General features: G+C 38.2%; 2 protein-coding genes across 3 annotated transcripts; one reads left to right on the forward strand and one right to left on the reverse strand.

Annotated features, from left to right (window-relative positions):
- Positions 1-438: 438 nt before the first annotated feature.
- Positions 439-13,081, forward strand: LOC129762253 (histone RNA hairpin-binding protein). Its single transcript, XM_055760334.1, has 6 exons — positions 439-797; positions 870-1,103; positions 1,162-1,300; positions 1,462-1,846; positions 1,913-2,035; positions 12,709-13,081. Exons 1-6 carry the CDS (start codon positions 792-794, stop codon positions 12,725-12,727), a joined length of 906 nt encoding a protein of 301 aa, XP_055616309.1. The 5' UTR covers positions 439-791; the 3' UTR covers positions 12,728-13,081.
- LOC129762252 (uncharacterized) lies at positions 12,249-14,132 on the reverse strand. Of its 2 annotated transcripts, none has more exons than XM_055760333.1 (2): positions 13,971-14,132; positions 12,249-13,907 (listed from the first exon to the last, which is right to left on the reverse strand). In XM_055760333.1, the coding sequence occupies exons 1-2, from the start codon at positions 13,971-13,973 to the stop codon at positions 13,089-13,091; spliced, it is 822 nt and encodes a 273-aa protein (XP_055616308.1). In that variant the 5' UTR covers positions 13,974-14,132; the 3' UTR covers positions 12,249-13,088. The 2 variants fall into 2 exon arrangements, with proteins under 2 accessions (XP_055616308.1, XP_055616306.1); XM_055760331.1 differs by having other exon boundaries at positions 12,252-13,917; positions 13,971-14,131.

Raw genomic sequence — 14,132 nt, forward strand, 5'->3', positions numbered from 1 at the left:
TTTTGTGTGTCATTTTCACTCTCTCACCTTTATAGAAACAAACAAATTTTCGTTAATTTCGCGATGATATGATGATACTTTGAAGGCTTCCAGTACCGGTGTATGTGATTTGAGAAAAATAGCTTACAATTAAGCAACATTTCATTAAAAAAATTCCTATTTCCGAGGACATCGAATACTACTGTTCTCTGGACGTTTTTGCTCCTTAAATGATGGAAGTATGTCACAATACAATTATCATCTATTGAAAAACAATCAGTTACAAGATTACTGCTCCACCTCATATGTATCAGTTGGCTCTAACGGATATCGCCTCCAGACGTCGACCCTGTACATCTGTCATCGCGGATAGAAAACAGGTAAGAGAGCGAGATGACACCATTCTCATTCATTCTATATGTCTGTTCCCGCATATTTGCCTCACCGGTGCGCATATTTTGTTTATCATTTTCCCGCGTAATGCCACACAAACGCATCATTTCTAGTTCGAATTTGGTGTTGTGAGCAAGTTTACCGACAAGACTGACAATTTTTTACGCGTCCGGTCAGCTACTTTTTATTTCGAAGTCAGAAGTTTTTTTTATTTCTATCTTTGTACGATAGTTCCAAGTGCGAACTAGAATTTTTTTTCATAAAAGATTTTGAAAGTTAATCCCACAAATCTATTCGGACGAAATTTGCTAGCGTCTTCGTAGAATGTATGACTCGCATTTCTAGCATAGTAGAATTGAACAGCGCAAAACGTAGCTTTTATATTTTCGAATATAAATCGCAAAAGGAAATAAACAGTGATGGCTGTAAGTATTTTTCCTAGTATTTAGGATTCAAAGGCTAGGGACATATTTTTGTAACATTTTATCTTCTCGCAGCTTTCATCCAATGATGCTGGAATGTCACTCAGTAATGATCTGTCAAATGATGGGTCGCCATGCGAGGAGTCTGCAACAAAAACCTGCTCAACAAATGAAGACGAAACAAAAGAGAATGATGATAAAGATAAACTGCGGCTGCAAATAAAACAGGAAGCTACTGACGGCAAGCTTTATTCCGGTCGTAGCTGGATTGATATGGTCGAAGAAGAAAAAAGCGAACTATTGGCACTGGTATTTATCCGTATGAGAATCGTGTGAAATAGTTGTTTCATATGTATAGACTTTTCAGCAAGTGAAAGAAGAACCAAACTTTATTGATCCCGTTGCGGAGCTGCCTATTTCGGACAGCAAAATGTCTATTGAAGAAGCGAGCAGTAGTACATCTCTGAACGAAATGGCGAAGAGGCAAATTGAAATAGACATCCTAGGTGAGTTGAGGTTTGATACGATTTTAAAGGTTAGCCCAATGGTTTAAGGGTTTTTCAACGGGATACTATGGTAACTATGGTATGAGGACAGGTTGGATTGGGGTGTAAACAAAGTTTGTTTTTGAAGAGTAACACCCTTTTCATAATTTGTCATTTCATAGATTCGATCAATGTGCAAAAGTACGATAAGCTTGTGCAAGACGACAAAATAAAGTCTCCGTTCAAACGTCGTTTGTCGGGCGATATGGACGACGATGAGGACTACGGCGATGGCCATGCTGAATTCGACGTTGAGGATGTTTATGTGGACGAATACCCTCACAATCAGCACAAAAAGACCAAAATGCATGAAGATGATCACGGTCGAGAGCGATTCCGACGAGAGAGTTCCAGTTGCGGTTCCAGTTCGGGGGATGGTAGCAGTCTTAGCGAGGGAAAACCAGTGAAGTTTGAGAACGATTTGGCGGTACTTGAACGTCGTCAGAAGCAAATTGATTATGGCAAGAATACGTTGGGGTATGAAAACTACCTGAATCAGATACCGAAGTAATATTTTCTACGGCAGAATGTTTTCCCACATGTTTGATAAAAAAAAATCTTCCTTCCTGTCAGGAATCAGCGCACCAAAAATCATCCAAAAACTCCACCGAAACATATTAAATATAGTCGTCGGGCCTGGGATGGCTTGGTCAAAGTGTGGCGCAAGAAACTACATTGCTTCGATCCGGATGCAAAGTAAGTAGAAATTATGCTGCCATGTACGTGGGGACAGTTTTTTATAATTAATTTATTTTCACAGGCTCAGTTACATACATCTGAACAAGCCAAATTCTTAACTATATATTCATTACTATAAATATTTTTTCTTTAATTTCATGGTTAGTAAGGTAGATAACCGATTACTCGCGGTCGACTCGTGTTTAGAATGGCATTTTTTCCAGGAAAACGATAGGATATAAGGAGATTGTAACAATGTTGACGATCACACTCAATTCTTAATCCCATTCGTATATCTATTGTGTATTCACATTTGAACTTTTTCTACTGTTTATAGCGAGCGGACTTATTATTCGTAAAGGAAGAAATGGAGGGTATAAGGATATAGGGACAATCACACACGAAGATCGATGACTTCAAGGAAAACATATATTTGGGACATGTAATCAAGGTTGTAGCGTAGTCCGCCTCCTCGTGGTGCAGCCTGGTTTGGTTATCTAGGGTGTGTTCGGATTTCGATACAATCACGCGTCGTGTCTTTTAAAGAATCCGGCGGCCAACGTGCCACTCGTTTGTTTTATTGTTCCAAAAGTTTCCTATGTACAAGGCCTTTGCTATAATCATTCTAGGCGTGGTCAGACGCAATATTTTAGATAGAGGTATATTTGTCACTTGTGTTTTTGATGGTGAAACCTAGTCTCGCGGAATAGAGTAAGTTTAATTTCGGATTTATGCTAACATTTTGAATCTTGTTTTGCTTTTCAAGAAAGAAAAGATAAAAAAACAGTAATTTACCCATTTGGTGGCATTTTTGGAACGAAATCCTTACGTATCCAGAGGATGTAAATTTGTTTATTTGGATACGAGAAATGCGCTATGGGATGTAATCGAGGACTAAAAATGTAGCTCCCGTAGACCGATTGAAACACGACGAAAGGTCTAATTTCGATTGTTCTAAATGAATAGAATTTTTTTGTTTCTATTTTAAGGATTAGACTAACAGAGAGTAGCAACTTCATAAAATGGCAATGAAGGCCACTGGCCCAAAACGATCATTATGATTGATTATGTATAATATTTATTTGTTGATATTTTGAATATAAAATAATAACTGTGATGTATTTCCAGCAGAGCTGGTTTTTGTAATTCAAACATTCGCAATTAGTGGACAAGGCCCGAATCAGGACGATAGCTACATCGAATTAAGACCATTGATCTTTTGTTTTACGTAATAGATATTTTCAACGATATTGTTTTGAAGATATACTTTTTTTTTTATCCAAAATATATATTTTATTAAGGCTCATATGGCGTCAGCCTAACAGCCTAAAATATTGAACTCCCATATTTTGACAATGTTTGCTTAGACTATGTTAGTAATATGTAACCGATTACTCGCGGTTGACTCGAGGTTAGCATTACAAGTGTTCTCATAATTGGTATGTCGCAGTCTTCGATTCTCTGTACGTGTGCCCGACACGGGATACTTCCTATTGGGATGCAGCTGACCATTAATCAGCAACGCCCCCTAGTCTGTACCCCATATCTAGCGTGGTGCGTCTTTCTCGACTCGAGGAATCCAGGATAGAATGGTCACTAGCTGGCGCAATCATCAGCTCGTGTAGAGTTGTCATGAGCGGTACAACCTTTGGCTCTTGTTGAATAATCAGTGGACTGCACAACCTTCGGCCCGTGCATCTGTAAAGAGTGTGTGTATGTATTGCCGCGACTAAGTAAAAGTTTATCGATCGGATAGGAGGGATATGAAACGGGGGCACAACGAAGGAAACATCATTAAACGTTGACATCGGCGTTTCTTAGGAACACGTATAGATGAAACAGAAGATCAGGATCCCGGCTACCTAAGATATCCCGGACGGGGATATCCGATTGTCTGCCTTGTGCTCTCAGTGCTCTAGAGAGCTGAGAGCGAGCAGCATGGAACCGGATACACGACCAGACAACATGCTCGATGTCGTGGTAGCCATCGCCACAATCACACAGATTGTTTGCTGCGAGCCCAATGCGATAGAGATGCGCGTTTAGGTTGTAGTGATTGGACATAAGCCGAGATATCACGCGAACGAAATCACGACCTACATTCAATCCCTTGAACCATGCACTCGTCGAGACCTTAGGGATAATCGTGTGTAACCAACGACCGAACTCATCACCACTCCACATGCGCTGCCAACTTACGAGCGTATACTGACGAGGAATGTGGAAAAATTCATTATAAGCAATTTGCCTTTCAAAAAGTGTGCCTTCTAAAGCGCCCACCTTAGCTAGCGAGTCCGCTTTCTCATTCCCCGGAATCGAGCAATGAGAGGGAACCCATGCTAAGGTAATCTTGAATAATTTTTCGACCAAAACACTCAATAGTTGTCTTATTCTTGTTAGGAAATAAGATGAGCGTTTATCAACTTTCATTGAGCGGATTGCCTCTATTGAGCGACTTTGAATGAAAGAATATTTAAGTTTAAAATAAGGAAAAAATGAATCTATTATTGCAAAGCTTTCAAGTTCTTAGTTCTTTGTCCATAATATTGATATCCGTCTAAAGAAAATCTGAATCATTTTCTGCTTTTGGCAAATTCCTTGGAACTCATCAGATGTTTCATATGAAACTTATGCTTCTGACCGACGCTACTGACCAGTTTCTGTTTAAACAGTTATATCAAACCTCATGTCCCGTGTATCAAAAAACACGAGAATGGGAAGGATAAGAGGATCAAACTTCAGAATTCCGTATGGTAGCTGCTCCGATTATACTGATCATGAGGTGGATAAATTCGGGTTTATTCTGAGATATGAAACATATTAGAAGATATAAATTGTAGAAACGGTTCTTAAAAAATGATTCTAACGTTGACCTATACTAAATACATCTCACTATTCAAACGAGTAAGACAGCTAAGTATAAGAGTATGCGAGATATCGAGTTTAATAACTCATGATAGTCATACTTTATCTCTAGAGTAATTTATAGAAAGAGGAAATAAAATTACATTCCCATATGTTCAACAACTACATTATTCAAGAGCAACCAAGTATTCCTCCTCATCTTTGAACCAGCTTTTGATTCAGTAAACTAACGCAACAAGCAAATGATTCATGGAATGAGTCCGAATAGTTGGATTGAAATACCGAATCATCGAGGTATAATCGCAAACTTGTCATTCTAAAACATACGTTCAATTGAATGGAATATTATCTCATACACTTATTAATTGTACCTACATAACGTTCAAACGTCCGAAATTATGCAACCGACATATCATTCGAACGCCTGCAATTATGCAACTGACATGTCTCTTATAAACGGGAATGAACTCTTTCACTTCACGGAGTTTATTTTCACACGTAACTGTCCGTGACCATGATGATAGACACAAAGGGCCTGATTCTCTAATACACTTCGAATACACTTCACGGTGGAAACGGAATGAAACGTATCCGCGATGACGACGGTACGGTGTCGACTTCTGGATACGAGATTAGTTTCCCACTAAACTTATCATTATAATATCAAATTATCTCCAGATGAAATTTTTGTATGAGATCATTATATCACACGAAGATTATATCCACCCACATTGAATACCAGTTTGATACGAAGAAGTTAATTTTTATCAATGATTTTTTATTTGAAAAGTGCTCATTCTGCCTGAAAACTCATTATTATCTTCGACACTTCACTAACTCGTAAAACGTAGTTCAACGGCGTGCCGTTTATTTCGTTTCCACCGTGAAGTGTATTCGAGAATCATGCCCAAAAAGATTAAGTGAAGTGTAAGTGACGTGAAAGCGTTTGGGACAGTGATGTTCGTGATCAGGCCCAGAGAAAGATAGCTTCTTCGAGCTGCTATTGTAAATAGGGAAAAAGAAGTGAAAACACATGTTCCTCTAAATGTAGCATGTGTTTGCCGTTCTTCACTGCTAGCCAAGCTCACGGCAAAGCGGAAAGAAAAAAAAAACGCACGACTCCACGCGGTGCGCTTCGGGTACTGCAAACATAAATAATAAATAGACTCTTGCCCCAGTAAGAGGCTTCGGTATCGAATGACACTTTATGGTCGCATTGTCCGGCACCCTCGTGGGAGTTTTATTGCCTTAAGGACCCTGACTATTAGTGAGATGCACGATTACTCAAGTAATCATATTACACATGGTCGGGGTATCCATACATTGCCCGACGTTTAGGATTGTCGTAATGGATCCACTTTTGATCGGCAGTAACGATTCGATGCAAAAAAAACCTTTCTTTTAGGCCTTGTTCTCACTGCAGCGGGGTGTGTGATGCTTACGATTAATCGTGTGTGTTCTTACCGATGTGTTCACACCAGGCTGACGTGTCGTGAGCGTGGTTTTGGCGTGTGGCTGGCGTGCAAACGAAAACACTTCACACCGGCGATATTTGTACTTCTCCGCTTCTCTCTTGCATATGTTTGATTGTAGTAGTGACCTAATTTTAATTTTTCGCGTTTTTTTTAGTTTTTACGTTTTTCACCGTCCGATTTTTGTCCCGGTTCGTCCAACGATGTTGGAATACTTAGAAATAAACCAATTTTCATTCTTTCATTCAAAAATACACATTGACAATTTGTATAAAACACGCCGAAGACACGCCGCTGGCACGGTGCAATGTGAGTGAATTAAAATGTCGTTGCGAGAAGTGAACACGCCACGTTGACGCCCCACTGCAGTGAGAACATGGCCTTATGCCGTTGGAGCAGTTGTTTGCACGTGAAAAAACGGCGTTCAACGTCTCGTGGCTTCAATTCATACGGTACCCAATGTCCTATCTTTCGGATCATTCCCATTGCTTTTAAACGATCGGAAATAGATTGGTGAGCTACTCCAAGTGTATCTGCAAGTTCTTGTTGCGTTTGTGACGAATCTTGATCGGGCAAAGCCACCCAATTCTTCATCTTCATCAAACTTTTTTGGCGGTCCGGAACGTTCTTCGTCTTCCAAGTCAAAATTACCACTTTTAAACCGCGCAACCCACGTCTGACACGTTCGCTCAGTTGAAGCATGCTCACCAAAAACTTCCACCAAAATGCGATGACTTCACGCAGCTTTTTTGACGCAGAACTACGTATTTCAGGAAGGGTGCCAAATCAGAAAACAGATCACGTTTTTATGAAATAAAGTTAACGTTGATAACTATTTTCACTGTGAACGAATTCTCATGATTTGCATATCAATCGAAATTCTCTAAGATTTGTAAACGGTTAAAATTCATGAAAACTGGATGAACTTCTTTTTTTCCTATACATTTGTTTTGTCGATTTGTGTGCTAACCCTACCCGTATTTCGAATGCTTATAACTCCAACATTTCTTAACAGATCGGAAAGATGTTTGCATCAATTGTTAGGGAATATTTCAACGCGTCTATCACAATTGATAAAATATTATTTTTCATGAGATGAACAATTGAATAACTATAAAATATCTTGTAAAATATCAAGTTTTGATTGGGCCGATTTACGGTTCCCCAACAGAGACTTTAAAATCGATGTACTTGTGGAAATCCGCTCTGCAAATATACATGCAAGTCGGGGGTATTTTTGTTCCCACCGAGCTGTGTTTCCCTAACACGGACTTCATAATTAATGTGCCTGGGGAATCCGCTTTGCAAATACATGCCGGGGTCGTAGTTGGGGGTCAGGGGTATTTTTTGAGGGTGAGTACTTTTGTATTCGCTTGTCGTTGTGCAGACCGGTATATGCTTCCCTAATACATACTTTTAAACTGAGAAGCCTGGGAAAATCGTCATTTCAGATACTAGAGATGAATGAACTATCGCGGTTCGAGAACTACGTAAACATGAGATGTGCAATAATTTCAGAGGGAAATGTGAAATACAATGATCGTTTGACAATTCTTCCGTTTACATATTTTGGTAGTCCTAGGCATCATACCAAACGTAAAAGGACATTCATCAAATTTATTTGTAACGAAGAACATAAGCTATTACAAAAATTTCGATGTATTCTAAAATAGTATTCGAAGTGGTAAACATGTAGATTGCATAATATAATTCTACGTCGAAAATATGCGTCTTCGTGTCACAGATACAATCCCTTACATTTTTTTCATATTGAAGTAATGAAGTAATACTCTCCGCAAACACACTCTCGTTGGTACGAAATTCGACATATTCGAAGGGGCCAAAAACTATGTTGTTTACGCTTCAACTTTTTGACAGAAAAAGACGAGCAATGAAAGTAGTTTTCCAACGAATGTCTGGAAATTTGATTTACTAGAATAATAATCAACAGATGGCATATCTGTTGTAAAACCGAAGGAACTTACCGGTACACCTGATACATATATAAAATTCACAAGAAATTGAATAAAACTTGTTTATCTTCATAATCTTACAAATTATGTATCACTGCCCTTTCAAATAAAAATAATTCCGACCAGTACGACACTCATGTTCAAACCGACGCAAATGTCGATAACCTACACCAAAAAGTTACTAACTTCTTCTGCTGATGTCCTGGGGCGTTTATGGTTCCGATACAGCTTAATCTTGCATCGAGTCAACGTGCCGACCTTTTCCTCCCTTATTGTGAGCGAGTATTATGCGATATCTGCAGGGTGGCCACCCCTTTCGGGAAATGCGGGAAAAAGTCGGGAATCAAAATCCATCGGGAAAAATGCGGGAAAAAGTCGGGAATGGCTTCCAGTGTTTTTTTCCGCACTCTAAAATGTGACTGAATGTGGTTTAGCGCGTTGAAATGTCTCACGAAATGCAACAATTTGAAGGACGTCTTGTTTTTATCGCAATTTGTTTCTGTCTCACTCGAACTACCTTCATTCAACCGATACATTGTCTATACAATTTTGTGTTACGGCAGCATCGACAGATGGAAAATTATGTTATGGAAAATTACGAAGTCCGAACGACTTTAAATGAGATCTAAATCACTTCTTGAACTCGAACTCACAGAAAGTATTCCAAAATTACCAGTAAAGATGTTCTAATATTTCGTACCAGCTGTCGCGAGTTCTACTGCGGATTTTTAAAGAAATTGTTCATACGATCACCTTTGACATATCCCACCACTCGTAACCTAACGTGTATTAACCTGGATGTGATTTCCAACATTCCGGATATAGCGAAGAAACGGATGGAGTTATGCTTGGAAATATTCATCGATAAACAACATTTGCCTGGCGCTTGTGCAGATAAAATAAGAATGAGTAGAGTAGTGCGGGGCAAAGGTGCGCACGGGGCAAAAGTGCGCATTGGCCTTTTTGAAACAAACGAGCAAAAAAAAAACCAGCAACAGTGTATTCGTTCGACATATTGTTACACCAGCAGTTCACACAAGATACATTTCATTAAAGTGGCAAAAATTTACGAGGAAAGAAAACTTTTGCATTGTTTTGTCTATTTTTTTCAATTTTGGGGATGACGATTTAGTTACCTAAAATAACTGGGAAGTTCGAAAATACATTGTTCAACGAAACTTTCGTTCTAAGTAGATAATAATGCGTATTCGTTTTTGTGAAAAAATTCAAGTGCTTTTTTTAGAAATTCGATTAGTTGTAAAATTGCTTGTGGGGCAAAAGTGCGCACCAGCGTTTTGCTCTCAAAATATTTATAAAATGTTTTCAACTAATTTTTTAACGGGACTCACAAGAAGAAAACTAATTTGAAGAAATGCACTCCAGAAATGTTCGAAATGGCCCGACAGAGGCTACGAGAGAGAGTCTCGAAGCGTCGGATTGCGACAGACAAAAAAATAAACAATTGCTTAAAATTAATTCAAAATGAATTTAAAATGAAAAAATGTTTTTATTTTCACCATGCATTCAATTTTTGTTTTTTGTCTCATTTTTTGTTTCGAACGTAATATATATAGTTACAATTTGGTAAGAAAACTGAATTTTATTCGCTTTTATTTCAAGAATTATTGGACGATAACAGATAGATGCGCACCTTTGCCCCGCACTACTCTATGGGCAATTGTGCTCAACGTCTTTTGCTGAAATTATATTTTCTGCATATAAGAGAGAAGATTAAGGCCAATTTTTTGATGGAACTTACCGCTCAGTCGAAGAAGGAGCTTCCAAATTTGACCTTGTTTGTGAAAAAGTTTTGATTTTATCACATGGCAATGTATCATTGAAGAAAGGATTTTCTATCAACGAAAAGTGCTTGATAGTAAACCAAACCGAGGAAAGTCTTACGGCACAGGAAATCGTGTACGATGCAATCACGAATGCAAGGGAGAGGCTTAGAATGCAAGGGGTGTAAGTGACTTGATCGATTTCTCTTCATCAACTTTTTATTTAGTTAATAACTCAACTGCAAAAACGTTCCAATTTAAGTTTGCTATAGAATTCGATAGATGAGGTTCTGACCTACCTTCTACATTGTGAAAAACAGTTGGGAATGTATTTGCTGCGAAGTTATGACCAAAAGATAGAGTCGATGTAGAGAAATCGATCAAATCACTTACACCCCTTTCATTCTAAGCCCCACAAGGGGAGTTACTAGTCTTATCGAAACGAAATCGCTCATCCGTTACGGTTGCAATGTTCACTCAAGATACGTGGAGTCCTTAAAAGTGGAGCAAATTGAAGAAGATAAGAATGAAATCGCTGCAAAACGAATGCGGGAAGCAGAAAAAGAAGCGAAGAAACCTGAGGCTAAAAAATTAAGATGCTGGCTGACACACAGAAAGATGCCGCCTACATGGACAAGAAAATTGAAATGCTCAAAAAGAGTTGAAAGTATAACTGTACAAACCCAGTAACGCTTGATAAATATAATACGATCCATTTACATTCTTTTTTCTTATGGCTTTCTTATGGCATCCAATAGAAACATTTGTATTTTTGAAGAAATAGTAGTTGATAGTTGAAATGTAGATCCAGCATATGGGTCGAAACATGTCTTTGAAATAAACCAAGGCTTTGGAGTAAAAATGGGACTCGTTTTAACGGAAAAGGAGTCAGATTCAGGGCCATTCAAAAGTACCACTTACTTCGTGTTATTTACATTATCTCGTTTCATATGCTGCTATTTCTGCTAAGCATTTTTATAGAGCATTATTCTGACAAGAAATCTGATTCGTGTGATAATATTATTTGCGATAGTTAATGAAAAATTAAGCACGGGTTATTACTTTAAATAAAAACCTGAGCAATTCCACTTACATAATGTGCTTTGAAAACATGATTGCTGATTTTTTTTATTCTGATTGTTCGGGCATGCGGATGCGATTTGGTTCATGTAACTTAATTACTTAATTTTACTTAAATAATTTGTTGAACTTCGATTGCATAAAAAGTCGCATTATGAATTTTTATTCAACTCAGGTACTGATCGTATAGAGTATCCGGGACATGCTTGAAATATGTTTGGATATAATCAATGTGGTTCTGGTCAGTTTTTCTAATAAATGAAACTTTTTGAAATCTGAGTAAGTAGAAGTGGGGTAGATCTGATACGTTTTAAAAGGCTTCAGGTCGCATAATCCAAAAACAATCCTGTCCGTATCTCCTGGGCCCTGCATCCGACCGAAAATCTGTTGCTGAAATACACACAGTTCTATATTTTGTCATATGTGGAACTTGGAAACAATAAAGTAAACATATGTTCGTAATTGGGTTTCAACAATCGATTTTAACTAACTACACAATATTCAATAATAATTGAATTTTAATTTTTGAGAATCGGTATTTTCGTTGGACCATGCGGGAAAGAGTCGGGAAAAACGCGGAAATTCAAAAATTGAAATCGAGTGGCCACCCTGTATCTGATAGTTTATCGAGAAGCTCTTGATCAACCTTCACGAGCCTTAATCTAACAAATTGTTAGATTATTTACTTCCGTGGAAATTTCATTCTAAGCATTTTCAAAAACCACGAATTATACCATTGTGTCTATATTGACAAGTATTTGAAAAAAATATCAGGCAGCTCAAACATTTTATTGTTTAATACGCAGAACAAAAATGATCGGAAAGTTTGAGCATTCTTGAAAATGAGAACCAGATTTAATTGATTTTGAAAATATAGATGTGATTTTATTTTCTTAAATATTTATATCAAGTGTCCACGTGAACATTGACTGTATCCCACCCCCCCTCACCGTGGACAAGCGTGGACATTTTCGTAATTCCAATGAATAACTAAAAAGTTATTTTAAAAATTTCGATGCATTCTAAAATAATATCCGAAGTGATACAAAAGCGGATTGGATAATATAATTCCGTAGTTCTACGTCGAAAATGGGGTCGCGCCCGAGATACAACCCCTTACAATTTTTCATTGTAATGATGCTTATTTTACTCCCGTTAAACGTGATTTTAACGTAGGCCCTGGTAATTTTCACGTCTGGAATTTTCGAAGGCATGTTCATCATGGGGTTGAATTGCTTTTGCTAACTTATGATGCTGACATTCCGACCAACAGCGGCGGATTTTAGAGTACAAAGAGTTCAGCCTGCCTGAAGTAGCAACAACTTTATTGATGTACTTTGTTTTCAGCTTTCCCAACGACATGGTCCACAACATGTAGAGAGGAGATTCTAGACGTGCATCTGATTAATACTGTAATAATTTATTTCTGACATTTATTAGTTTCATGGAACACTACTATACTCTCCACTATTTCAGCTTCTCAATGTATTCATAATTTTTTTTTTGTCTATTTCTTGCAGACCCAATGCCGACAACTGAGCATTCCATGTTGCAATGATATTGTTACCGCCATCTTCACCAACAAACGTGAAGTTTCCACCGTTCGTGATTAGAATCCACTCATGATATATTCATGATTATCATATCTCGGTTATCGTGTTAAAGTATCAAACATGATATCGTTTCAACAATTCCTATCTGGATCCATAATGCACTGGAAGGTTAATCATTGTAAGATATTCTACGTAGGAAGATATCGGAAATATGTTTGTTCATAAAAGTTTCGGCGAGTGATATCGGTTATGTTTTATTTTTTTGTTAGTTCTAAACGAATATCGTAATGTAAACAGGTCATTTCGTAATAAAGCTAAACTAAATTGCCATCATTGAAAACGCCTTTTTATTTTCTATTAATTGATTCTATTACTGATATTATCTTATCAAGCTTCTCATTCTGTCGAAGCTCCATTGCTCGCAATTTGGAGTCAATCATTCGTTCGAAATCTAAAAATTTGCTATCAATATATTGTTTCACTAACATTTCACTAAGGGATGACGACGGTCGGAGAAAGGGCGGCTCGGATGATGTTTCCGAGTTATCTATACACTCTGCACCAGCTTGGTGATCCCCAATGTGCGACGACTGACTCGACAAATCGTTTATTACGCCGCTACTACTGGTGCTGCTGGGATTTGGGGTTGTATTATTGTTATTGAACATGTGCTGTTTTTGTTGAGCATTTGTTTGGGTGCCATATCGATCCATCGAAGCCAACATGAATGCCTTGCATTTGGCCGCGCTCTCGGACAGCTTGGAATCATCTAAACGACATTCGATCATGGCGCGCCTAATTGTGTTCTGGTTATCGAATATACTCATTGGGCTAGATCGTTTCGCCAATACTATATGCATACCATATAGACACAGTACTTTGTCAGGTGGTAGTACGAATCGCAATAATATGTTTGATATGCTACAATTCTCAAGCCGAATATCGAACAGATAAAGCTGAGAATCCGAATCATAAAAAAGTTCTCCGTGATGAGTCTGACTGTATTCCTGGGCTTGTCCCACGTATGATTCGATTTTACAGCATTCTGCAATGAGTGCTAGTTTCGAAATCTGGTAGACTGGAGAGACACTAAGCGCTTGTTCGCAGAAACTATGCTCGTCGTGAGCCTGCAGCACCAGACATGCTTCCGGATTTAGTAACTGGTCCTGGGAAATACTGTGTATAAGAATTTAATGCAGGATTGATATTCGTATATATCTGTGTCGTACCATTTATCAATATCACCTATTGTATGAATGCTGTACGATATCTGACGAGCCTCATCTCCGTCCAGTACATTCCAATTGAATTGCGATCGGAACGGAACAGTGTTCATGTTGTCCATGCGAACTATTCGCTGATTGTTGTCATTTTTGCTGCTCAACTTTGTA

Source organism: Toxorhynchites rutilus, chromosome 1 (assembly GCF_029784135.1).
Source record: "Toxorhynchites rutilus septentrionalis strain SRP chromosome 1, ASM2978413v1, whole genome shotgun sequence".
In the NCBI taxonomy this organism is placed as follows: domain Eukaryota; kingdom Metazoa; phylum Arthropoda; class Insecta; order Diptera; family Culicidae; genus Toxorhynchites; species Toxorhynchites rutilus.

What these genes read in the sequence shown, in the direction of transcription:
- LOC129762253 (XM_055760334.1), top strand. An exon ending in AATTGAAATAGACATCCTAG is followed by an intron (nt 1,301 to 1,461) that starts GTGAGTTGAGGT and finishes GTCATTTCATAG; the next exon opens with ATTCGATCAATGTGCAAAAG. An exon ending in TACCTGAATCAGATACCGAA is followed by an intron (nt 1,847 to 1,912) that starts GTAATATTTTCT and finishes CCTTCCTGTCAG; the next exon opens with GAATCAGCGCACCAAAAATC.
- LOC129762252 (XM_055760331.1), bottom strand. Translation starts at nt 14,086, where the DNA reads ATGGACAACATGAACACTGTTCCGTTCCGATCGCAATTCAATTGGAAT. An exon ending in ATAGGTGATATTGATAAATG is followed by an intron (nt 13,918 to 13,970) that starts GTACGACACAGA and finishes TCTTATACACAG; the next exon opens with TATTTCCCAGGACCAGTTAC.